Raw genomic sequence first — 24,358 nt, forward strand, 5'->3', positions numbered from 1 at the left:
CGCCATTGTTTAAGGCGTTCCACGGAGACAGATTGAGCTACGAGCCGTGGAGGGGTGGGTCATCCGATGTTCCTCGCTTGTTTCTTGCTCCAAGTTGCATCTACCTGCTCCTTGAGATCCATAGAATCGATCGGAGGCCGCCTAAATCCCGTCCGAATGTAGATGTCACTTCTCCAGAGTTTTCCAAAGTGTAATTGCGCAGACGAGCAACGTCCGTGTTCCATCCATGGACGCCATGTGGAGAAGAAAGTCTAATCTGACAAATTTGCCTTGTCATTCGCAAAAAGCATATGAAACACGTTTCTACCAATATTCCTACTGACAGGTTGAACATAGCTTCATGCAGGGTCAGTTTCATCCACCGAGGCACGGCGACATGACTCGAATAAGTTTGCTGCCAAAACGTGTCGACTTCGCCCGCCAACAGGAATCGGTTAATATCAGCCCATGTGGGACTGCGCTCTTGGCGATGTGCCCCGAACGCAGCCGAGCAGAGCTAGTCTAATCCCGGTGGCTCTAGTGAGGAAACGAGGCCGTAGCTACCTTAGCGTGAAGACAGACGCTGTTAGGGAAATTTGCCCCGGCCCGAAACGCGCCGTCTTGTCCTCAGGGGCTGTCAGAAAACCGGCAGGTGAGCTTAATGCCCCAGCTAGAGTTCATGGGTCCTTTGGTAGGGACGATCCCTGTTGCAGCATGGGTTCCAAGGTCTAGACTAGGAAGTCAGTCTCGTGAATTGGGGGATGAACTCTTGGTACTTGCGATCTCCTTAAGACTCGATGTATCGAATCGAGATCGCCGATATATGTGGCCGGCAATCACTGTTGAGCTCCATCCCGAGCACTACTGGCTTAGCACGGCTGAGTAAAACACGCCCGCACAGATCGGCAGGGAGAAGGCTCCGCGGCACAATAACGCGGCATGATCGGCGTCAAGGAGGACAGACGGGAAATTACTTGATATTTCTGTCGTCCCCACCGTCCAGGGAGCCGTTTAGGATGGACGGTCGTTCTGAGACCCTGATTCTTGCACGGTCTAAGACATTGTGGCCTCGTTCTAGGCCTTTTAGGCCGTCAATCATGCACGGTTACAATAGCATTGTCTTGGCTGGTTGTTAGTGCACAAAGTGCAATCCAATTCAATATTACTTAACTGATTTCTATACTTCTCCCTATCGTTAGTCGCCGTAAAACATTTGATCTCGGCAAAAACTAAAGATAGAATCCCGAACATCGAGGGAAGGTTTGGGTGGATCGCCGCGACGCACATCTGGTAATTTAAACGCTTGATCTTCAGCAAACACCCCCGGTCTAATTTAATTTCCAAGTGCCGTGGTAATTTGTCTATCAAGCTACTGTGGCTGTTCCAAGGTTCCAGGTGGCCCCCTCTAACCCCCTTCAGGTCAGTGGTAATGCCCTAACCCTGAGGCGTCGTGTTCAAAATAGGCTATTGAGAACTACCGGACGCCGCCTACATGATCCATGGACTCGGCGGCTAATCGATGAACGCGATTAGAGAGCATATAATCTTATCCAGAGCAGCCAGTTTAGCGAAGTCCCAGCGGCCTGAGCGTAGCCCTGAAGTAGCGGGACCTTACTCCTTGTACCATTAATACGTGCAATACATCCCCCATTTGTAATGACAGAGAACAGCATTCGCAGCAAAGGCTAAGTTGGATTCGCTATATCGCGCTATATCGATGATTATCACGTGCTCGCAGAGACACAGATCCAATCCAATATGTACATATCATATTCACACTGCAGACGTTTCTGACAGTCAAACCAGAAAATCTATCAAGTGCATTTACTTCCACTGGGCGTCCTTGCGCGCCTGGAAAGTCTTCAGGATGGCTACAACCTTCTCCAGAGCCGCGACCTCCTTCTCCATAGAGGTGTTGACCTTGGACTGGTCGCTACCCAGCTTCTTGTAGAAGTCGGCGCGGTACGGTGTAGCGGACATGGCAGCACTGAAGATGGGCTTGACCAAGAAGCTGTGGTGGGGCTTGAGGGTGCCGCCGTAGGCATGGCGGAAGGAAGCAGACAGCTCTTCCTTGGGGTTTTCGAGGTTGTGGCGGAGAGCCTGGGCAGTAAAGTCGAGACCGCTGTTGATATCAGATGAGGTCAGTGACATATTCGCAAGGTGGATTTCCAATTCACCTGATGCAAGAGGTGTCCGAAGGGTGCAAAAGTACGCAGGAGAACTCACCGGACGAGCCAGACCAGACCCTCGGTGGCAGTGTGCTTGCCAGTCTTCAATTCGTTCAGGACAAGTTCCTGCAGAGTTTGGGACTCAGCGGGAGCAGCCAGCATGCGGTCCTTGACTTTCTATTGTAGATATCAGCACCTGTCCATGTCTTGGAGGGGAACAGGGAGCTTCGGACCTTGATGTTGCCTGTCAGGTCACTCTTGACGGGGCTGAAAGCTGCGGAGCCGATGACATCTGCAGAACATATTGCATCAGTATCACCATCCACGTGCAGCAAGACAACATTACTCACCAAACAGAGTCACTAGGGCCTCAGCGGCCTCGAGGAACTCGGCAGTGGAGATAGCATCGTCGTTGGCGGCGTCAATAGGGACATCCGCGAAGGACCTGTTGAGGGTGTCGAACCAGGTACTGTCAGCGGGAATAGCAGCCATGATGAATATCAATTGAATTAATTGGGGGGGGGGGAAATAAAGAAAGAGAACGGGCAGTTGTATCAACAACTGTCCCGTACTCCTCTCACCGCTGCATGCCACGCAAGCCAATCGCTCGCCGCGGGGCTCGCAAACTGTCAACAAACAGTGCAAACACAGTCACCATCCACGTGATGGAAGTTCCATGTTTGCATAGACGACGTCATCGGAGCAGGTTGCACCGCGATTTGATCGATCGCGCTATGCAGTTTCCCCCGTACCTGGTAGATCTCCCCGCTCTTGGTATTATCCCTTGATGTGCAGCCCGCTGAATTCAAGTCAACCAACCGCTCGGTCGGTAACGCGTTGGTGCCATGAGTGCTCCCGATCAGGCCAACGGCTCGGCACAGGAAGCTCCCCACGCTGCGGAGTCTGAGCGATATCAGGGTTTATTGCCTGGGTCCTATACGGATCTGAAGCTGGTAGGTCAATTGCACCCCCACAAGGCTGGTATTCGCCCCAAGACTAATCAATATACTGTAGCGCCATGCTTCCGCTCATCATTTGCATCTGACAAGCAGGCGTTTCTTTATCGGACCGATCCCTGAAGGCTGGATCCATGGACACCGCAAGTCCTGGTATAAATCCCGGCTGCGATTCAAGAATTACACCTCCCAGACCTTGTCGTTCTCTGCAGATCCAGTTTCCTCCCATTACAGTCAACTTGGCGAGAACCAAAGTCAGGGTCAAAGTCAGGCTGTTGTCTCACCGCCTACATTGGAAGAGGTCGCTCTTACCTTCACCCATACCAATGAAGATCCTGGAACCGGACAAGATGACACAGAGGCCGAGGAAGAGGATGAGCCAGAGTCAAGCGAAGAGCCTACGGGCGAGCTTCGCACTCTCACTCATCCCGAAGAAACACAGGACACAGAGCCCGCCGGGACCGAGACGGAGGTAGCGGAGCAGATCGAAGATGAACAGCCTTTAGTCGATGACACCTTAGATGAAGATTCTGATGCTACGCCAAGGGCAAGCTCAAGAGCACAAGAGCAGATGTACGACAGTACGATTGCATCGTCTTCTTTCGTGACCGCCAGAGAGTTTGAGTCTAGTTCCGCAGACACTGATCAAACATCATCTACGGTACATGCTCCAGGATTGCAGATTCCTAGCCAGCGGCCCCAGTCGCAAGGATCGCAGGCCGTGAGTATTGCAGGTCGGAATGGCCAGAGTCCGTTGATATCTACCAATTCTGCCGCAGTAAGCGACGCCGACTCTATCACGCCATTGTTCAAATCGAAAGCCAAAGCGCAGAAGCTGAAGAACAAATCCAATAAGATTTCTGGCATAACTCGCTTCACGCTGGAGCACCAGGAGCCCCAGAATGAGGATGAAACGCACCGAGAAAGTATTGAGCCTGGAAGGAACGTACCTCGGCGATTGACCAAGAAGTTTGCGAATTACAACGCGAAACATAACTTGGACGACAACGTCAAAGATAAGCAGCAAAGGCTTCGCTCTCGTATCGCCAAGACAGGAGATACCATCGCCGCGAACCGTCCTCGTCGACGAAAAATACAGGATGGGGAGATCGTCAAAGCCGAGAGAATGCTTGTTTGCGTTGAAGAGACACTCAACGAAAATCTGCCTTCTGATTATAACGAGAATGACAGCTTCCGCATGGAATCCCGCAGCGTGGACAAGTGGCGAGAGTATTTGGTTGTCTGTCGAAAGAGTTCAGCGGAGCATGCACCGTTTGCCTTGCAAATGTATCGCACACGCGTGATTCCTGACGCACAGAGCCTAAATAACAAAACACGCCCTTACTACGAGATCCGGTTGAATCATAGGAACACTAATGTCAACCTCTACTCTGCTCTTGATAAGACCCTCGTGGTCTGGCATCCTCGCAGGCACGGCACCAAAATCTACATCATCCGTCCCAAATCAACTGCCCATGCTTCCGAATGGTACACATTTATCCGGCAAGTGCTGGGCTGGCGGCGGCCGACCAAACTACCTATCAACGTTCCCGATTTTGGAGTCTCTTTGGTATTTAAAAATCCGTTTGAGCAACTAGAGGCTCGCCTCGGAGCAACACAGGACGACAGTCACCACACTACACTTATGACTCGGTCTACGGCGGGTGGGAGGTTTGCCGCTGAATCCATTATCCGCGGCTGTATGGAAATGCTCGAGGGTCGTCCTGAATGGGCAGAGATTTTACGCGCTTGGTCCAAGACGGAGAAAATGGGTCTTGCCTGGAAACGTTATGATCGTTTAGAGTGGGTATTTGGGACCAATGAGGAGAACATGTACGGGTCGATGGCGATGGAGTCGTCGCATGAGCTTGAACTGCGCCCTCGCCAGCATTATTCTACCACGATAAAGCAGGCAGGCAAGAAGGAAGAAGAGCCATCACCGGTCGAAGGGTTCTTGATCCGGCTTACCTCTCAGAAGGGTGTGCACCAAAAGAAGAATAAGATGTTCTTCAAGCGGTTGTACTTCTTCACGCAAGATCATTATTTGCTGTTCTGCAGGCCAGCCAAAGCTTACCCCCCAACACCGCCGAAACTTGCTCCGACAGGCGAGGATGAGAGCGTGCCAAGCTATCGCCAGATCATAGATGAGATGCCGAATTCTTGGGAGATTAACCCATACCCAATTCTTGATGGTGATATTGCGTGGTTGTCAAGCGGAAACCCCGAGTTTGTCCAAAGGCATGATGAGGAAGCTTACGCCCAACTGCAAAGAAATGTGCACAATATCAGTCGTGCAGATGGATATATTGATCTTTGTCGAGTGAAAGAAGTGCGCCGCGTTCAGCGCGGAAGTAGTCCTGCGGACCCCAATATTTCAGAAGGTCCCGCTGTGGACTTCCAACCGGAAGCAGAATACTCCAGACGGGACGATGGTTCAACGAAGCAATTCGACGACGACAGAATATTCGAAATAAAGTTGGACAATGACCTGGTTATTCGCTTGCAGTCGTACGACACTACCTCTCGAGATGAATGGATCAAGCGCCTAGATGCTTTGGTAAAATATTGGAAAACACGCATCGCGGACGATTTTCACGAACTCCAAGCCGTGCGACAACGGAACCTCAAGTTGCTGGACATCGATGAGGAAATGGAGTCGATCGTGGGGCAATTCGCGAAGAAGTGGGAGGTGAAAAAGGCCGAGGCGTCGCCTCACCTTCACAACATTTGCTCGTTAGTGGGTTGTCGTACGATCAAGATGTCTGGCCATCTGTATCGCAAACCTCGTCGGCACTCCACTTTTACCCGGTGCAATGTGCTCCTCACTGCCGGACAACTTCTCATCTTCCGTAGCACGCTGCGCAAAGGGAATGGTGCCCAGATCCCACACATTCACCAAGAGCACGAAGCTACTATCGACCTTCGTGACTGCTACATCTACTCCGGACTTGCCACTGAGGCTGATCTACTGTACGCCAACCAGACATTCGACAGCAATAACCCAGGTCTCCACGCTCTGCCGCGCGTATATCTCACTTCCGGTGCCTACACCAGCCGTGACGAGGATACGGCTATCACCTTTGTTGTTTGGCAACCTCTCAGCAAGAGCTACTTCCGCGCCCGTGAGGAAGGGGCAAAGGGCGAAGCCAAACGCTCTTTACACCACGTCTCGACCCTGGGCAAGCACGGCCGTACCATTGTGTTCAAGGCACGCAGTCGTGTCGAGAAAGACCGCTGGGTGTTGAGTATCTCGTCGGAGATCGATCGACTCCAAGAAGAGAAACAGGAAGACATCCGCATTGTTTCTCTGTGATGGCATTTATTCTCTCGCATTCCCTGCACGAACACGCATAGCATCGGGTCTACATGAATTTTGTATCGTCTAGGGGTTTCATCTTTCCTGCTCTAGCTTGTATACATGAGAGCTCGCCATTAAATAGTAATACAAGATATCCACATATTTACACACGCATCGCAGGTTCCAAACCCAGCGTAGATGCTCTCTTACTCAAATGCAGGCTCCTCCATTCTTACAGCCTCCTTCAAAACCCGGCCCCGCACACTCTGGCGGTACTTATCGTCGTCGTCTAGCTTCCCGGACTCCCAATCCTGCCATTTCAACAACCGGAAGCGCGGGGATACCACGCCAACCACTCGACCCGTGATCAAACTGATACTAACCGGTCCGTACGTATTACTATCAAGCGTCCTCCTCGGGTCCTCCGCATCGCCTTCCAACCAAACATGGTTGTACGGAACAATCTGACTGCTTTTCATGCACGGCTCACGAGTCATAATCCGGTCCCCAGGGAGTCCAACAACGCGCTTAATAGCGACATGCGAAGAATTGGCCGGCGATCTGCAAAGGCACCATTAGTCTCTTTGTCTATCGCACGAAATCCAAAAGTCTCATACCGGAACGTCACAACCATTCCCCGCTCAAGACGTCTCTTTATTTGTCTCTGCCATGGCCATGTTGCACCAAACGGCCACATGCTGACCAGTATCATATCGCTCTTTGTCTGTGTCTGCTCGTAGTCTTCGTTCAGGTATGGTGTCATCGACGGTCCGCGCACCCACATCAGTCGCGCCACGTGCTCTGAGAAGAATAGACCAATTGGAACAAGGGTTCCGAATATTCGGAGCGCGCGACACGTTCGTCGGATTGGTGTTGGGAGGGCACTATAGCGCTCGCGTATGCTGGATATGAAAGTTGGGAGGAAGCGTTTGCGCACGAGGCTTGGGCCTGCGGTGTCGCGGGCGGCTAATGAGGGGTATTTGTGTAATCCTGGGGCGGCGGTTGCTGTGATAGGTTTCTTGGAGAGTCTTTTAGCCTCGTATGGGTCGAGGATGCGCATGGGTTTTGAGGGTGGTTGGTTTGGGGGTGGCATGGTGGCGGTGTTGAGCGGAGCAGATGAGGCGGAATTTGGGTTGGTTGGAGATGAATTGAGTGGGATTCCGATCAAATGATCATTTTTAAAGGGTTCGGGAAGCAATGAGAGTAGGATGCTGCGAGTTCAAGGGAATCTGAAGCTCGCGCGATCTTCGGAGTCGATAATTGATAGCGGAGCTGGCTGTTTGCATTATGTTTGCACCGACGACAGGACAACTAGCGCTGCTCTAGTCAGAGGAATATTTCTCTATACGATTTTCCAGAAGATTTAATCATGATTCCTTCATATTTTTTATGAGATATTGCTAGAACAAGCTGGTATTCGGAGATCATGGAGCAGCGATAGCCTAATGGTGAACACTAGTCCTCCGTCAAACCTCCGTAATCATTAATCGTTACTCGTTTATAGAGAGTCCAAGGTGCAAGGTTCGAGAAGAACCAGAAATAAGCAGAGGCTCTGGCATAATATGAGAAATATGCAACTTGTGCCCATGTAATCACGGTGTACTCCCGCGCAGCTTCTTTGGCATCTTTAGAAAACTCGCTGACATCTTCGGCTGAGACATTCATAGCTTGATCGACAGTTTCGTGGACAGCTTTCTCGGCAATCTTGACGGTGTCTTCTGCCCCCGACTTTGTCGACTTCTTGGTGATCTACTCGATAGCAGACAGATCTTGTTCAGTAGGAGGGAATATTTGGCTGTCTAATGTTAGCTTCTACGCTCAAGACCAGAAGCAAACATGGAAGTCACTCACGGAATCACATCCTCATATGCATTTTCATCCTTCTGCTCGAAGTTGCAAAAGATGACCCGCTCAAGCTTGCCCTTGTTTCCAGGTGCCTCCAGGAACTTGCGCACCTCATCAGCAGCAGCCAGTGCAGCCTTGCCACTGGGATAGCCATAGACTCCAGTGCTGATAGCTGCAAATGCGATGCTCTTCACATTGTACTCGACCGCCTCTTCCAGACTGCGTCGGTAGCAAGACCGAAGCAGAATCTCAGGACGGGCTGGATCTGTGCGCTTCTCCTTGTGGTAGATGGGACCCACGGTATGAATTACATTCTTACAGGGGAGCTCGTAAGCTGCGGTGGTTTTGGCATCCCCGATGTCACATCCGTCCAGGTCCTCGCATTCATCAAGCAGCTCGGGACCTGCAGCGCGGTGGATTGCACCATCGACACCGCCACCGCCGAGAAGAGATTGGTTGGCAGCATTGACGATGCCATCGACTTGCAGCTTGGTGATGTCGGAGCGGATGAGCGAGATGATGTCATTGAGGGTCTGAGATGGGATGTTGCTGGATGAAGATGCCGGGATTAGCTTCTTAAGCTGGTACAGGCGCGAGACAGTGGGGATATCTGCCAGCGAAATGAGAGGGGCCATTCTCAGCGAATATAATTGGTGAATCTGGAGAGGTGACAGGTAAGTGTTTCGACGAGGTTATGTCAGTGACTTCTCAAGGTCACTTTACTCGTAAATTCACCATCACGTGATAAGGCAACTACAAGGCAACACTTGCAGTTGTTATAGATCGATTGTTTCGTGAGAAAGTCTAATTGCTGCAGAGGCCTGCATGCCCTATTTTCTGTGTCTGGTGGATTTATCTCACATTGGGGTCGTGTTGGTGGTACATGTGGTGAAAGACCTCCAGTGAGATGTATACATATCCACCACCCAATATTGAACGCTTGAACAACCACCAGATCCAAAAGGAGAACCCACCTAACACAAATGGATCCCACCAATGGAACCCACCAATGGAACCCGCGATTAATATTAATCACCTGGCTACTCTGCTTACAATCAATAAGGAAATGCGACCAGAGACTACTCTCAGTTAGGTATAGAGCGTGGCATCTAGACCTGCCTCCTGCGACTAACTCAGATCGAGCACCAGTAAGACAGCTGCATATGATACTAGCCACCCAGCAGTCAAGCCCAGAAACAAGGCATGGCGCCAACCCGAAGGCAAAGCTTAAAGAGCGGGAATCATATGATTTCCGCAGCGGATGCCAACTCTGCGCGCAGCTCTCTGCGGGCCTGTCCCCCCGCGATGGGACAGCGAGATGTCATATTGAAGATGGACTCGATCGCCTTCTTCATTCGGATGCATGCATTGCATGAGCTGCACGCTCACCAAAGGAACTTCGTCCATGCACTCCGGTTTCTTGATTAGCTTTCCGCCCTGCCCCATCTCCCTGGTCTACTGGTCTACAGGTCTACTGCCCACAAAGGTACCGGGCATCCAGGCCGCACTGCCCAGCCACGGACATCGGGGTTTGGTCAAGGAACCCTCCCGCTTGGAGCTGGATAGTGGCGGGTTAGCCCAGTGGGCGAGACATTCTCGTTTCTCCAACACCAAGACCTCGGTGACACATGAATTCCCAGACCGATCCCATCGCCACCTGAGTTTTATTTTTTTTCCTGCTGTTCCTTGGTTGGGAACTGAACAACACTGACTGCAGACCCGAATGGGGCAGAGGCATGGGCATGGACTCGCGTGAAAGGCAAAAAGTACGGCCTGTTGGGGGCAAGGCCAGATCACCGCCCTAAGGGCCTCTTTGGCCCCGATGCGCAGATACTGTCTTTCCCAGTCGGCACTAGGACGATTCCAGCATCCGCAATTAAACAGCCACCACGCACACTCTGGTAAATGAGGCAGATTGGACCCATCAGGCCGGGACAGTTTCTCCCTGTTTGTTCCAGACCTTGTCAGACCCGGCCGCCCACCCCATTCCATCCCCTTCCCACGGACGAGGATCGATAGACTCGGGACTCAAATTACGGGGAGTTCCAAGAAGAGCAGGAGTGGGTTTGCGCTCCAACTCGAACCTGGAGTGGAGCACGCAAACCCTTACCGAAGGCGGTTCAAGCGTGGCGGGTGGAGAAAAAAGTGTCCGAGAGAAGACACCGTTTAGATGTCATGGCCGCCATGGTCAGATTTGTACGTGGATCGGTTGCGGGGCCTCCATGTGCCATGAGTCTAGTCGATAGTCGCGCTGGTTGATTTGATTGAAGATTGCCGATCCTTCGGCTGTCGTGTTCCTTGTCGATCGCACGGATCTGCTCATTTCGCTGATGTCCACTAGTGACTCCCGTCTCCTTCCTGTTGAAGCAGTTTCATACCTTTGAGTGAGCTCGCTATTGGCCGGGAAGTTGGGTAGGTTCATGAGATGAGCTTCCTTCCTCGTAGCTCCAGCGGCTAAGGAGGAGGAGGGGGGTGGGTTAGGTATTTGAGAGTGGTGAGTGGTGAGTGGACCGAACCTGTTCCCTCATTTCCTCGTGTCAGTTCTCGTGGAGACAGAACCCGTCCTTGGTTCGAGATGGGGACCTTCAGTGGGGATGGGGTTTCGCCCATCATTGGCTGTTCGGATGCTTCCATTTTTAGGATTGTAGAAGCGTGGAAACGTGACACGTGTAAACGTGTAAACGGGGAGACTTGGAGACTAGGAAGTTCACCTGAGATGCATAAAACTACAAAGGTACGAATGATACGGCAACATGTTTCGTGTTTGGAAATCAGCATAAAGTTTCCCATTCGTAGGTAGCTCAGCTGTCACTCGAACTCTTTTATCGGGCGGCTCTGGAAAGCGGTCTGGACGGCTGGCTAATGTGGAGACCCATGCAACCGGCAGCTGTCAAACACGCAAGCGGGAACATGCGCCCTGCAGCGTGCGTATGATATAGGCTTAACAGAATATGCTCGGGAAAATCCAGTGAACGATAAAGGTCTCGAAATGGGGTTGATATTCACTTCATTTTCTATTTCTATCTCTATCTAGCTTTGTTGTGATGAAGTGGTGGAACACGTTCTAGTCTTTGGCACCGTTTCTTCGCTTCTTCGGGGTGTATACATCTGAGTCTTTTGCGTATTTGGAATACATCCTTGTCCAGAAGCCCAGGAGCATAAGATTTATAGTTTGTGGGGTTACAATGTTCTTGGTACTTTGGCGTTCTGGGCTGTTTCGAAATTCCGATAGTTTATAGCATAGTGAGCGCTTGGATAGACCCGAAACCTATAACTACAGTCCACAAGTGTTTAGGAACTTGGCTACCCCTCAAGCCACCAGGGCTTGCCGCCCGCCAGGGGCGTCAGAAACAACCTTTCTTAGGGTCACGCCACTGTTGGCAATGCCAGTCTGGTCGGGTTGATCCAACGGAAGTACGGACGACTCAGTTTTCAAGGCTAACCCCGGTATTTGTGATACATGAACACGCGCAAGGCTGCACCGGACCCTGAAGAAGACACGCAAAGTACGCGGAAGATCCCCGGCACCATAGATTTCCCTGATCCAAGTCGAGGCATATCGCCGTCTCGGTATAGTTTCGGCCGGCGCTACCAGGCAATCGAGGATCCGTATCGAGGACGAAGATCAAAGACTGTCATATGCAGGCCTGATCCTGCAGATGCATGCCTAGCGTAATTGACACAGAATCTCTCGATCGCTGGATCACAACGAGAGCTCAAGAGCTCGTAAGGACCCTGGAAAGGGGAAAAGCCAAAAACTCCGTTATTCAGGGCTCGTGCGAGACTGATCGACCATCGCCACTGACTCATTTGGTAGCAACTTGATTTAGTAGGCCCCTTGTCTTCCGTTGGACCGAGGAAGGAGGGCTGTTGTCAAAGTTCTGACACGTCTCCTGTCAGTTTCTTGACCCCGGTCAAGAAATTGGGCCCAGCACCTTGAATCATGCCGAGCGTATCTACAGTAAGCACTATGTGACGCGCACCACTGCGCACTGTTCAAGATGACGGAGCGATCAGTAATTGCCACAGCAGAGTCCACTGGGCACGGAATCAAGCAAAACAGATACTAGCGGATGATTATCTCCTTTCTTTCTTTCCTTCCCAGATAGGTGTGTACCAGACGCATCGCCAGAAAAACACTAGTTGCTGTTAGGCCTATGGTAGTCGGTTTACCCAGGTGCGGATGTTGATGTTCTGGAAGACGGGCCATAGAAAACATGGAGCAATAGTCGCATCCACTCGCGCCCCCCCCACGGCGGATCTCAATTAGAAGCTAGGAATTTCTGTGCGCCTCTGTGACTAGTGGCTGCTAATCGACGATTCTCGTCGGTGTCCGAGTTTTTATCTCCGCGGACGATGATCTCAAGAATGATGTATGTGAGTGAGTATACAAGCATGAATGATATTTAAGATAAGAGCTCCATGGTAAAACGGTGAGCGTTAAGCGTTAAGCTCTAGGCTTAATAGTGTGGATCTGCACCCTTGACGAGGAAATCAGGAGTTTAATAATCGAAGATCGAAAATCGAAAATAGGAATAGGAATAGGGTTAGGAATAGAAATAGGAATTTCCCAGATAGGGCTACATCATACGGAGACATTCAGAGCAAACGGCTTAAAGACCTCCCGGTTATTTGCTCCAGAGGGGAATTCTCCGGTCCCTCGGGATTTGCATCAAAAAGGAGTAGAAAAGGTGCAGGGGGTGGGTCCAAAACGGAGACTCCCTCCGGGTCCATTGTCCAAATGGCGGGAAAACGGTGCAGGGAATCTCGGCAGCGAGCGTCAATCTTACCCATTACTCATCGGATCTACTCTGGCGTTCTCGTGTCCTCTGCTATGTTGCTCCTCTCCTCCTGATCCGGCTTGGCCGGATCCTGTCCTCCCCGCCGATCGAAGCGGTCTATTGAGGTGGGTCTGGGAACGGTCCGGCTTGTTATAGCCCGTTTTCCTTTTTCTTTTTTTTTCCGTCTTTAAATTGCGCCTTCCCCCGTTATGGGGAATCGCCCTAACCGTCTCACGCACCCAATGTATCGGACACCATAGCGTCACCCCATGACTCGAGTAAGCTCACCAGTTGATCGGACAGGCTTGCTTTCTTTGGCAGATGGCCGAACCAGACCAACGGACCGGAAAATAGGCTAAAGAGGGATTTCCCTCTTTTTAGGCCTTGACCTTTCCCGTGTGTGCTAAGCTGCTAGGTGATGGTGCTAGGACTTCAGATTGGAACGTGCAGAAACTGCCGTTGAATCACAATTAGTGCCTTTGTGGCTCGCCCCCTCCCCTCCACTTGAAAATCCTGCTCTGTGTCCACCTGCTTTTTTGCAGCCCTGTAGTGACTGATTGATGAATGAGGCTCACGGGAGGCTAGATGGGATGGCGGTGACGGGTAGAGAGCACTTTGCAAGTGCCTCACGCCTCACGATGGGGAGGCAAGCCGTTGGCAATTAGCTCGGAGCTAGTAACAAGGCATGTTACCAGTGTACCAATGTATACCAATGTATACAGTACATGCCAGATCTAACCCACGGCCTAGTTGGTCCCGATGAGCAGTTCGGGGTCATTCATCCTGGTCCTAGTCGGTAATATCGAGATTGAATTTCCAATAGCGCTCCCGGGGCGGTAGGGATATTAAAATCGTAACATTAGAGGATCGTACAACCATGACCCACGATGTGTATTGTTAACCCGTTCTGGCCTGCTGCAGGGCTTCTCTCTTTGTCCCCTTGGTCCTTGTACGCCCCCAGTCTGTCAACCTTAGAGACCTGCAGATGTGCCTTCAACTTGCCAAACGCCCACGGCTGTCAATTTTCCTGTTCGAGTTTAGAGATAGGGCGGATTACTGGATGAGTCCCCACCACCCGGAGAATTCCAGCAGCCCCCTTTCCCCTTGGGTCTTGGGTGAATGATCGATTCTTGGCTACGTTTCTGGTTGGCACACACGCGGGAATCGAGATCCCTGATGCTTCGTGGCGTCAATCCGGACATTTGACTCTGTCGAGCTTGTTGTGCTGGTGGAGACTTTTTTTTCCTTCTTGCAGCTGCGCGACGGCTGAAACCGCCATCCCAAGGCGGGTCGACCATGCATTGATGGATACTTGATTCAGGTGGGTGTCTACGGAGTCTAGTGTGTTGTGCCACCCCTTTTTCTTCTTCTAATTCTGAGTTCTTTCTTCCCGGGTCGGTTGTCCATTTTTTGCGCCTGCCAATTGGTACGATCCTCGGTGAGGCCAACATACTGGCAGGTTGGAATGTGGGATTCCGCAATGATCGACTATCGGAGGATTTCCGTTTCTCGAGTCGAGCGATTTCCCATCCGTTTAAGTAGAGTTAAGTTGAAAAGTAAAAACAGAAAAAACAGAAAGCAAAAAAAGGACTCAAATTGGGATCGGATCTTAATCTCTTGCCTGAAGAAGCAAAGGCGTTGTCGCTCCCATTCCCATGCGGTTAGGATTATCTGATCGGCCTGCTAGCCATAGACTCCACGGCCTCCCTGGCCCCACTCTCTTGACTTTTGCCTCGTCTCATAGGCGGACGTCGCGGACTTCCCAGCCTCCTTTGTCAGCTCGAGTCATCCGTCCAACGGTCCTAACGGTGCCCCCATCGTCGATCATCCCGGGAACTTTTGTAAGTCGTCTATTACGGAGTAGCTATGATGATATATGGTACCCAGACCATTACTAGCTTCGTTTCTCCGGTGAATCCTGTGAATACTCGTAAATAACTCAGTAGTTGGAAGGAATTGACGTTTATCGCTCTTGTTATGTTATTTTCATTGTTGTTTTGTTTACAGCGCGTTTACGGTGGCTAGACCAAGCGTGGTCCGTACCAAGCACCAATTCCCGTCCACCCCCACAGCTACGCTGCGCCCAGCTCGTAGTTTGCTAGCGTGCGACACTATCCAGCTTCTCGATGCGTTGCGTTGGTGGGCGGATGCACGGTTGCCTCTAAAACAACAAGGCAACCAAGACCTTGGAGCCGGCGGCTCCGGCGTGCATTTCCGTGTCGAAACCGCCACCGGTCTACCAATCGCATGATCGGATCCCTCAGCACAGCGTACTTCATCTGCGACCGGCCACGATTTCGATAGTTCAGATCGAAAGGATCCCTCCCCCGGCGCCTGCGGACCTGCGGGGGAAGCCGGGCCAACATGCAGAGAGAATTTCGAAATGGTTCGGACTCCGTGCACATGCAGTGGAGCAGAGTTCAGAGTTCAGCGAGGTGACCTACCGTGCATGCACCGGGCCCGAATCTCAAATCTCAGGCGCACAGAACGCATCGCCCGGTGGCTGAAACGCTGCGATCTGGGTGGTGCGCTGGCTCGGCTGCGATGCAGTTCATGTAGATCGATTCCTCGCGTTGGATCGAGGCCCGTGTTTTGACGATCCGGGTCCGAATAGTTGGAGACCACGTTCATATACCGACTGCAGATAGCATACGTGCCACGAGCAGTTTGGATGGGTTTGTAGAACTGAGATCAAAGTTAGAGAGCAGATTTCTAGGGTCGAACCAAGATCCAGGAAGATCTTGACAGAAAGTTTGTAACGTTCAGGCCCTTTGACTAGTCAGTTAAGGGCCGACCGTTAGGAGCCATGCACCCGCTATGGGTCCCGTCTGTGCGCAGGCGCCCCCCCTAACGTGTGATGAGATTCCCATGCGAGACTGGCGGAGGTACCGTAGACCCGGTACCATCCCAGATCATTAAGACTGGGATCAAGGGTGAAAAGGGGAAAGGCGGGAACCTCGCGGAGAAAATAGCACGAATCCCATGGGAAGTGGCATAACGGTCGGAAAGCCTGAGAGGGCCAAAGCGAAAAGAAAAAGAAAAATAGGCAATGAATTGTCCGGTAAGCTTAGAGGAAAATGCATATTCCCATTTTCCCCCATGTTGTCATGTTGCTATGTTCTAGAGACGGCACAGAAGATGCGCGAGACCGGAACCGGTAAGGACAACGGACTTATGGCCTTTTATTATGCTACGTCACCGGGCTTTTCCCCATTACTCTCTCAAGAGCCGAGATGGCGTTGCGATCAGGCCAATAGCCTTTCGCGTGGTCCGATCTCGATCCAAAGCTTAAGCCATGCGAGGTGGGCTGAAATCCGGAGTCTCTGCTGGAGGGGGGAAATAGTGCGCCGTCCTCTCGATTCCCGAATGTTTGGTGACGTCGGGGCCTCGGTGGCTAATCGAGGGGGGATCGCGAGACCGTGGAAAGCATGTCCAGGAACGAGAGATCGGAAGCTGCACAATGTCTCTTATTGGAGCCCTCAGCCTCGATGCAGTTGCGATTTCAACATGGGCGGGTTGTGTGACGATGGCTTCCCCCTCATTCCTCAGATCTGAGGGCATGCCGTGGCTAGATCGGCAATTCAGGCACTCGGTATGGAGTACACCAACGGTAGTACTATACTCCCGGCAGCCCTGAGCCCTCGAGCAGCACTCTCAACACCGATCCTTGGCGCAACGAGATCTGAACACGCTTGGCGCCCGAGGCCGGAATCGAGATCTCCATGTGACAGCTATAGAGCGAGTGAGCTATAAGTATAGCGCGCCGTAGCGTGAGAGAATCGCGATCCGACCTTCGAGTCCAGAAGTAGTCGGACCTAGGTCCCTGTACGCCGGTGTTCCTGCGCAGGGTCGAACCAAGGTAAAGAGAGACCTACATCAGTAGGATGGGAGCAAGCTAGGCTGCCGACACCTAGGCTTCTAGGTAGCCTGAAGTAAGGCACATATTGCACAGAGTACGAGTAAACACGATAGGTACGATAGGTACAATTCCCATCTCCACCGATCCGCAGTTCGCTCACTGAAGTAGTGTAATTTGCCTGTCAGTAAAACGGGGTCATGACCGATCTCTCAAATTCTGGTATCTGACCTCCGAGTCACCTTGACTTCCTTAGTTACCTATACCGATGTTACTAAGTTACCTTAGTTCCCTGACCTTTCCCACTTTGGACTTCCACTGCACTTCTGTACTCTGGGTACCCGCTTCTCATCGATCCACTTGATTCCTCCCGGATTTTTTTTTTTCTTTTTTTTTTAGTTTTTTTTTTTAATCCTTATTTTTTACTTTTTTAGATAATTCTTTTTTTTTTTTTTTGGTTTTCCCTTTTTTTTAATTTTATAATATTTTATAATTATAATTATTTTAAACTTCCCTTTACTGTATGATACCTTACCCACTCGTTCATTCCAATCTAAGGCCCGAAATGAAGTAGCCTCGATCCCCTGTCCTTTTGGCTTTGCTTTCCCCCCTCTTTCTGTCTCGCTCATATATCGATCGCTGGATCGAAATCTGACTTTATTTAACTCTCCATTCCACCTCGTGCATCTCTTTTGGCGCCTCATATTTGGATTTGCATTCCCTGGACATTCCCCCCTCCACGTTACAATTCGACCCATCCAACATCCCTTGCATCGCTTGCCCATCACGATCTATCTAGGATCCTTTTTACTTATTTTCTTTTTTTATTTTATTTTATCTGTCATCATCGCCTTCTCCCTGACACTTCGGAGCCGACTCAGAAGCCTCGCTACCTCGCGATAGAAAAGAGTGGTAGAGGAAAGGAGTATACTTTTTTTTCTCTCGCCCGATCGCAGACCCGCGCCACACTCAACTTTGGTTCACTGGGATCTCGGTTCCTTCCTACGTGAACTTCGCATCTCTCCGATCTTTCCGCCACTCGCACGAACTGGGGAAATCTCGCTGCTTGGCTGTTCCATCGGAGATCGAATCGCTGCCAACGCGACTTCGACTATTTCTACGATCGCCTTCCCCTCCACCCCCCATCTCCTACCTCCCAAAGTTCCAAAGTTTCAAGGCACAACATACTCGGTTGATGAGGACTATCCTTTCGTGACACTCAACCCAATATTCTAACAAAGTACGTGATGGGGTCTTTGGAAGCCGCACCAAGGCACAGGTTGGTTTGGCTTGCTCGTCGGCCCGGACTACAATGCTGACTTTCGCAATAGAGACCCTTTGCCCGCCATCGGTGGTTTCATAGGCAAGGACTCGGGGTTCAAACACCCTGTCTCATCACCCATCCCCCTTCACTCCTCCAGCATGTATTCCGGTCAACAATTACCCTACTCCTACGCGTCCACGACCAACGCCCCCTCCCAACCCGGTTACATCTCACCGCCAGAGTCGCGCCGGACCATCGAGGATGAAAAAGACAAGGCCACACCCCGCCAGTCCCTCCCATCCATTCACGAGGCTCTCGACCTTCCTTATCCCGCTCCCACCTCCGCTCCTCAATCACAATCCGGTCTCACCGCACCACCATCACATCTGGTCGGGCGCTCCGGGGAGGGTCCGTCAGGGCCTCCGAACCCCTTCTCCAATGGCCCGGCTTCGGGCTCCCTTATGCGGGAATCAGGCTACCCCCACCAGAACCAACTCCAAGCCGAGGCCTCGCGCAACAGTCTGGCCTCGATTAACACGGCCGATTCACGCAACCCGTCGCTCCACACCCTCAGCACCGGCAAGTCACCGACCCAGAGCGCCAAAACCGGCATCACCTCGGTGACGGGCTCGCAGAATTCCTCCGGTTACGAGTACAGTGCGCCGCCCTCTGCCGGCAGTGTCGCTTCCCCCAATGGCTACACTCACTTCCCTCCCAACTACTCTTACCCTCAGCCGCCGAACGGCCCGTCATACCCTCCGGCGCCCTACGATAATCGATATATGAGTGCGCCGCGCGTGGACGAGGTCAAGGGTGGATTTGTGGGCCGTCCGATTCCTGGTCAGCCCCATAGCGATTCGGTGAAACGGCATTTGGACGTCTACGATGTGGAGACGTCTTTGAATGAGGTATGAAATTTCTTTGGTTGCTTCTTATTTTTATTTTTTTTTTCACGTCAGCCAGCGGGCGACGAGCATGGGAGATTGCTTCCTGTCGATCGGCTGGGTGTGATTGGGTGCCAGAAACCTGAATTTTGAGAACGGGTGGGCTGACAGCTTTTTTTTGCATCATTGGTACAGATCTCGGAGATGAGCACACGAACACTTGACTTTTCACGGCACTACGCTGCCCGTGCACACCAAACACAACGGTCTGGCCCGATCTTAGGGTCTCTACCCTCCCTCGGAGAAGTGGAAGACATGCTCCATATGCAGCGTCGGAACCAAGATGCGCTCATCCGGATACGGACGGCGGTCGTCAACCAGGAACAAGCGCTAGCGGAGCAGCTGGCGCAGCGCAAGGCCTACAAGCCCGGGGAAGACGAGCACATGGCCATGTACCAGGAAGAGTTCAAGGGCGCGGGTGGATTCGCCGGAGCGGACTCGAAAAAACGGCGTGGAGTGAGTGACCATTCACCTTGTTCTGATTTTGATTTTTCCTTTCTTTTTTTCCCGCTTGTTCCCCAAGCTTGTCACTTGTCACCATGGTTGATACGAGTGTCATGCTCCACTTCCTGTCACTATTCGAGCTGTCAGTGGCTAACCACATCTTCTTGCTTGCAGAAGGCGGCCCCTCCTGGTCGTTGCCACAGCTGTAACCGAGCCGAAACGCCGGAATGGCGTCGGGGTCCAGATGGTGCCCGAACGTTGTGTAACGCGTGCGGGCTTCACTATGCCAAGCTCACACGAAAGATGGGCGCGAACAAAGCGGCGACCCTGGGTTCGAATCTGAAGCCGAAGACCCTCGACTCCGCATCACCAACCAGTCATTGAAGCTGGTTTTCTCTGCTACTTCTTTTTCTCATGTGGCGTTGGCAAAGGACGGGAAATAGAACCAGGAGGCAAAAAGGAGTTTCGTGGCCTTTTTTTTTTTTTTTTTTTTGGATCATTTCCGGATAACGAGTGTTTTTTTCTTTTTCATTTGCTCTTTGGCCCCGGCATCCCTGTCTCGTCTTTTTTTTCTTTCTTACTTGTTGATTTTGTGTCTCTTCTTTGGACCTTCCTAATCGGTGCCCTTATATAATACCCTCGCAGCGTTGGGAGCCAAGCTTCAAAGCATAGATTTTACTCTCTTTTTTGTGCCTTGGATCGGATGAGCTTTGTTTTGCTTTCAAGACTGTTTTTTTTTATACCCTGCATGTGTCCCCGAGCCTCTCTCTGCGCGTGTTCGAGTATGTTGCGTTGTGATGTGTGTACGATCTTGGTTCTCCTTAGCATACGACCTATATTGGATGAATGTTGCTCTTTCCCACTGCACCCGAAAAAAAAAAAAACAACCTAAATCCCGATCTGAGATCTAAAATCTAGAATCTTTATGCGGGTGGCAATGTGAAGTGAAGCTGCATTGGATGTTACCGATCTAACAAGAATCAAAACCGAAATAAGGTATGACCTCTACCCAAAGTAGAAAGTATGGTTGCCACGAGGTTTTTGAGTTGGTTCGATTCGGTGTAGCTTTCGGCCGGTAATGAAGTCATCCGGCAAAGGCCGAGCTTGGTTGTTTGGTTCAACCAAACTATGAGCGAGGCACTGCAACTATATCGTCAAAATACGGATGCTCGGATGTTCGCTTGCGCTTGACTATCATAGTAACTGCCAAGCTATGACAGCATGGAAGAAAACCCTTCAGGTGGCGATCATCTGCTCCCGTGGTTATGTGCTAGACTGTACGGAGTACAGAGTACGGGGTATGGGCTGAGGGCATTGGGGAGCGGGCCCTACTCCAAAATCAGAGACCAGAAATTGGAGATACAGGAACTCAAAACTTCCAATTTCGGTAGTAAAGGCCTCCTCACCCAGCCGATAGCCGCAAAATAGACTCGGCGCAAATGTTTAAAGTAAAGATCTACTCCGTGGAAGATCGCAGGGAGGCCCCGGCCACCCGCGATCGATCTACGGACGGATTCTCAAATACTTCAAACGCCTCCACCAAACCCAAAAAGGAAAAAAAAAAAAAATTTCAACAAAAAATGAAAAAGGTAAAAATGAAAGTTTCAGACCGCCAGAGGAACGGGAGCCACCCGATAATCAATATCATGGGCGTGTGGCGCGTCTCAAGATTTGTCATGGGGTGACAGCGAACCTAGTCCCCGGAAAGGAACCCCTGTCCGGAGAGATCGTGGTTCGTTCGTTGGGTAATCGGCCCGGTTTTTTTTTTATTACCTCAAGTGGAAAGAACGGTGAACAACGAACGGAGTACGGAGTACAGGGGCCTGAAGGATCGCCAAGTGCCGCTAGCAGGGGTATGTCGCGATCGCGATGCGTTGCAGTATTTGAAATCCCGGGTTCGTTTTTGAGGTGATTTTTTAGCCTTCACGACAGCGTAGATACCCCGGGTTCGAGCGTCTGTATTTTGCGTTTCCTTCTACCCTGACTCGGGACCTCCCAGATCGAGTACCTACTACAGAGGTAACATCCTGAGGTGCCTAAAGGGTCGGGTACATATCGTATTCTATACGTACACCATCGCGATCGACTCCAATAGTCCGATCATACGACTCGTGCAGCCGACAAGGCTGCCAGATCAGATCTAGCAACCCAATCAGCTCGGGCAGTCGCATGGCACGACATCCCTGTGGAGATCCTAAACTCGCCGTGTCACGGGGTTAACCGTACATCGTATAAACACCGACTTTCTGTATTGTGAGCCTCCAATAAGGTATACGGATATGAACCCAACCGTCATGTCATAGCCTTATTCCCTATTACAAATTACCCACTCACCTTAAGGACTAGTTTGGCGGCAAAATAATAATAAATATAAACCAATAAAAAATTATTTAGATAAGAATCTGTTTTCACAGTCAGCGCTAGCCAGAAGTCTTAACACCCGGTTCAATATGGCCATGTGATTCTAACTCTTGAATTTGGCTCATAGTCGGGGTTGGATAGTCCTTTCTAGTAAGATCTCGCATCGCGTTCCAACATTCAGGCGGCCGAGATCGCGATCCGAACTCCACCTAACCCGATTCCCACCCCCAGAACAATAGTCACTACAAAAGAACGGAGATGACGGCGAACTCCGGCTGTGCCTCGTTGGGACCGTCATTGTTCTCATGGGTGGGTAAAAGTGGAATGTGGCCGGTGGCCGGTGGCGTAATGCCCCGGCACTATTTTCCTAGACGCGGGCGCAAATCAAGTGCAGGGGGCTAACGAAACCTCGTTATCGTTCACTGCCGGGTGTCAGTGGCTCGTTGGATTGCCGAAGTGCATGCGCTGCTGCATCTCCACAGGCGTTGTTTGCAAGTCAGATCGGCCCCTGTGCCGCCCGATGGGTCTTCCAAAATACTGTAGCATCTAGGTACATGGAACCCGAGGGGTCACTGTATAGTTCAGAACTATAGATTGTCTCAGATCGGGTATCGGGGGAACCCCTCCTGGTTCGGGATCTAGGGGTCTTCCGTCTTCACATGTGGGAAACTGGTAAATTGGTAAAGTTACAGAACACCAAGTTAGTCTACCTATGAAATTGCAAGGGCAACGATCGGTAGATCAGTATTTTACCGGGCTCTCGGGCCTTCCGCACTATTCCGTCTTGGACCACGACGGGATGTGTGGATCTTCTCTACTTGTTCTTTGGCCTTCTCTGCGTAATCTGTGTGATCTTGTGTTCCAAGGGTTCTTAGATTCGTCTCACTACCTTGGGGGTTCTGCCCCAGATCTACCCGGACTATATGCTCGACCTCCCCTACCTTCAAGGGAATCGCAACTGCAACCAATTCGGGCTGGGTAACCCCACCCCACCCCTATTCCTGATCAAAAGGACCAGTCGCTTTTCATTCATCCCTAGCATTCCCGATTATTTTCGCTAGCGGCGGCTGAGGACCGTGGGTCGACATTAACAAAGACCTGAAAACTGGGCCCGATGTCTGCGGGAGAATCGGAGTGGAGATGAATCTTGATGCTGAGCCGCGGTGCTGGGACAACTATTGATTTGAGTTTCTCGGGGACTGTACGAGCCAAGGAGCCCTTGGAAGCATTTGTAAAGGTGTTCGCCGGACTGTCAGATCTGTAAGATCGCACAGTGCCAAATGTAACATCGAGCAACAGAGTATGTAGAATACTCCGTACGCCGTACTCTATACAGTGTACTCTATACTCCGTACTCCCTTGTATACCGTCAATACTCACCGTCTATCTAGACGTCCCATGGTACAACCTGCCACTAGACCTGCGCGATCGCACAAAATGCACCGGGATCTCCCCATCGTGCATGACCCCCTGTACCACTCCGATCGTCGATGCTAATGTTACACGGCGTCTCCTCGGGATCTGATCTTCCCTCTGCATGATTTCGAGATGATCCTTACTCCATCCAGGTTCCACTAGCTGACGTGGGATCTCAGGTGCACTGTTTTGCCTTTTGCAGCCCACACGCACCGGTTGCCTATTCTAGCGGTGAGTTCCTCAAGGCCTCTGGAGACAACATTCCAATCCAAAGGCCACGTCACCCTGAATTCCGATTGCTGCGAGTCAGCCGCTCGGTGGCTGCATAGCATCGTGTCTCCGCGGAGAAAACAACCGGAAGCAGTTCGTGACTTCGATGCCCCACTCAATAAGCGCCTGCTTTTTTGACGCGGAGTTCCGACCCGGCCATTCATCGCTTACATCAAGGGGCCCACCTGCTGTGATTTGCATTTCGAGGGTGTACACTACAGGTGGGGATCCAGGCCGCTGGATTTATGATGCCGAGGTTACAGTACTGTAGAATGGGCGGGTAGGTTTCAATGGTCGATGGAGTGGGACAGTCTGGGAAGCATTATTGATTATTGGCATCGGCACCGGGCTCTAACGGGAGCAACTCGTGCACGAGCGCCCCACGCGCGATCTCGATCGGCGGATTTCCGATCGTGTTTCTGCAAGAGCCCAACCCGGTAAGTCAGCAGGTTTCGTCATAGTTTGGTCCAGATATCCAACCCGTGGTTCAGGAGAACTTTGTGTCTATTTCCAAAATCCTTCGACGGGCCTGACTCAGCCGACGGCGTCCTCTCGGAGCCGTCGGACCCGGATCGGGGGTTGTGGCGCTATCTACTTCGGGCTTCATACAGGAGTAGCCTCATTTTGATATTGGGGGGTTTGATTATCTTTATATTGATGTCTCGGGCTGCCGCGGCTGCCTGGTGGAAATGAGATGCTGTGGGTCAACTAGCGAACTTTGGGATCCTTCGATACCTTTAGCGGGATCGAGAGTCCCAAGATTGCATGAGATGATT

General features: G+C 51.4%; 5 protein-coding genes across 5 annotated transcripts; 2 read left to right on the top strand and 3 right to left on the bottom strand.

Annotated features, from left to right (window-relative positions):
* Positions 1-1,803: 1,803 nt before the first annotated feature.
* Positions 1,804-2,639, bottom strand: N7443_008076 (GLTP domain-containing protein; the record flags this gene model as incomplete). Its single annotated transcript, XM_056888132.1, has 4 exons — positions 1,804-2,101; positions 2,206-2,324; positions 2,381-2,439; positions 2,498-2,639. The coding sequence occupies 4 exons, from the start codon at positions 2,637-2,639 to the stop codon at positions 1,804-1,806; spliced, it is 618 nt and encodes a 205-aa protein (XP_056739823.1).
* Positions 2,640-2,992: 353 nt separating this feature from the next.
* Positions 2,993-6,416, top strand: N7443_008077 (sporulation-specific 71 family protein; the record flags this gene model as incomplete). Its single annotated transcript, XM_056888133.1, has 2 exons — positions 2,993-3,100; positions 3,162-6,416. 2 exons carry the CDS (start codon positions 2,993-2,995, stop codon positions 6,414-6,416), a joined length of 3,363 nt encoding a protein of 1,120 aa, XP_056739824.1.
* Positions 6,417-6,607: 191 nt separating this feature from the next.
* N7443_008078 (putative mitochondrial inner membrane protease subunit Imp2) lies at positions 6,608-7,494 on the bottom strand (the record flags this gene model as incomplete). The annotated part of the gene is made up of 2 exons (XM_056888134.1): positions 6,608-6,962; positions 7,019-7,494. 2 exons carry the CDS (start codon positions 7,492-7,494, stop codon positions 6,608-6,610), a joined length of 831 nt encoding a protein of 276 aa, XP_056739825.1.
* Positions 7,495-8,150: 656 nt separating this feature from the next.
* On the bottom strand, positions 8,151-8,881 carry N7443_008079 (macro domain-containing protein; the record flags this gene model as incomplete). The annotated part of the gene is made up of 2 exons (XM_056888135.1): positions 8,151-8,196; positions 8,253-8,881. 2 exons carry the CDS (start codon positions 8,879-8,881, stop codon positions 8,151-8,153), a joined length of 675 nt encoding a protein of 224 aa, XP_056739826.1.
* Positions 8,882-18,130: 9,249 nt separating this feature from the next.
* nsdD (GATA-type sexual development transcription factor NsdD) lies at positions 18,131-19,919 on the top strand (the record flags this gene model as incomplete). The annotated part of the gene is made up of 4 exons (XM_056888136.1): positions 18,131-18,162; positions 18,215-19,055; positions 19,227-19,547; positions 19,710-19,919. The coding sequence occupies 4 exons, from the start codon at positions 18,131-18,133 to the stop codon at positions 19,917-19,919; spliced, it is 1,404 nt and encodes a 467-aa protein (XP_056739827.1).
* Between the last annotated feature and the right edge of the window lie 4,439 nt (positions 19,920-24,358).

This window comes from Penicillium atrosanguineum (assembly GCF_028827265.1).
Source record: "Penicillium atrosanguineum strain IBT 20685 chromosome Unknown utg000006l_segment0_segment0, whole genome shotgun sequence".
Classification (NCBI taxonomy): Eukaryota; Fungi; Ascomycota; class Eurotiomycetes; order Eurotiales; family Aspergillaceae; genus Penicillium; species Penicillium atrosanguineum.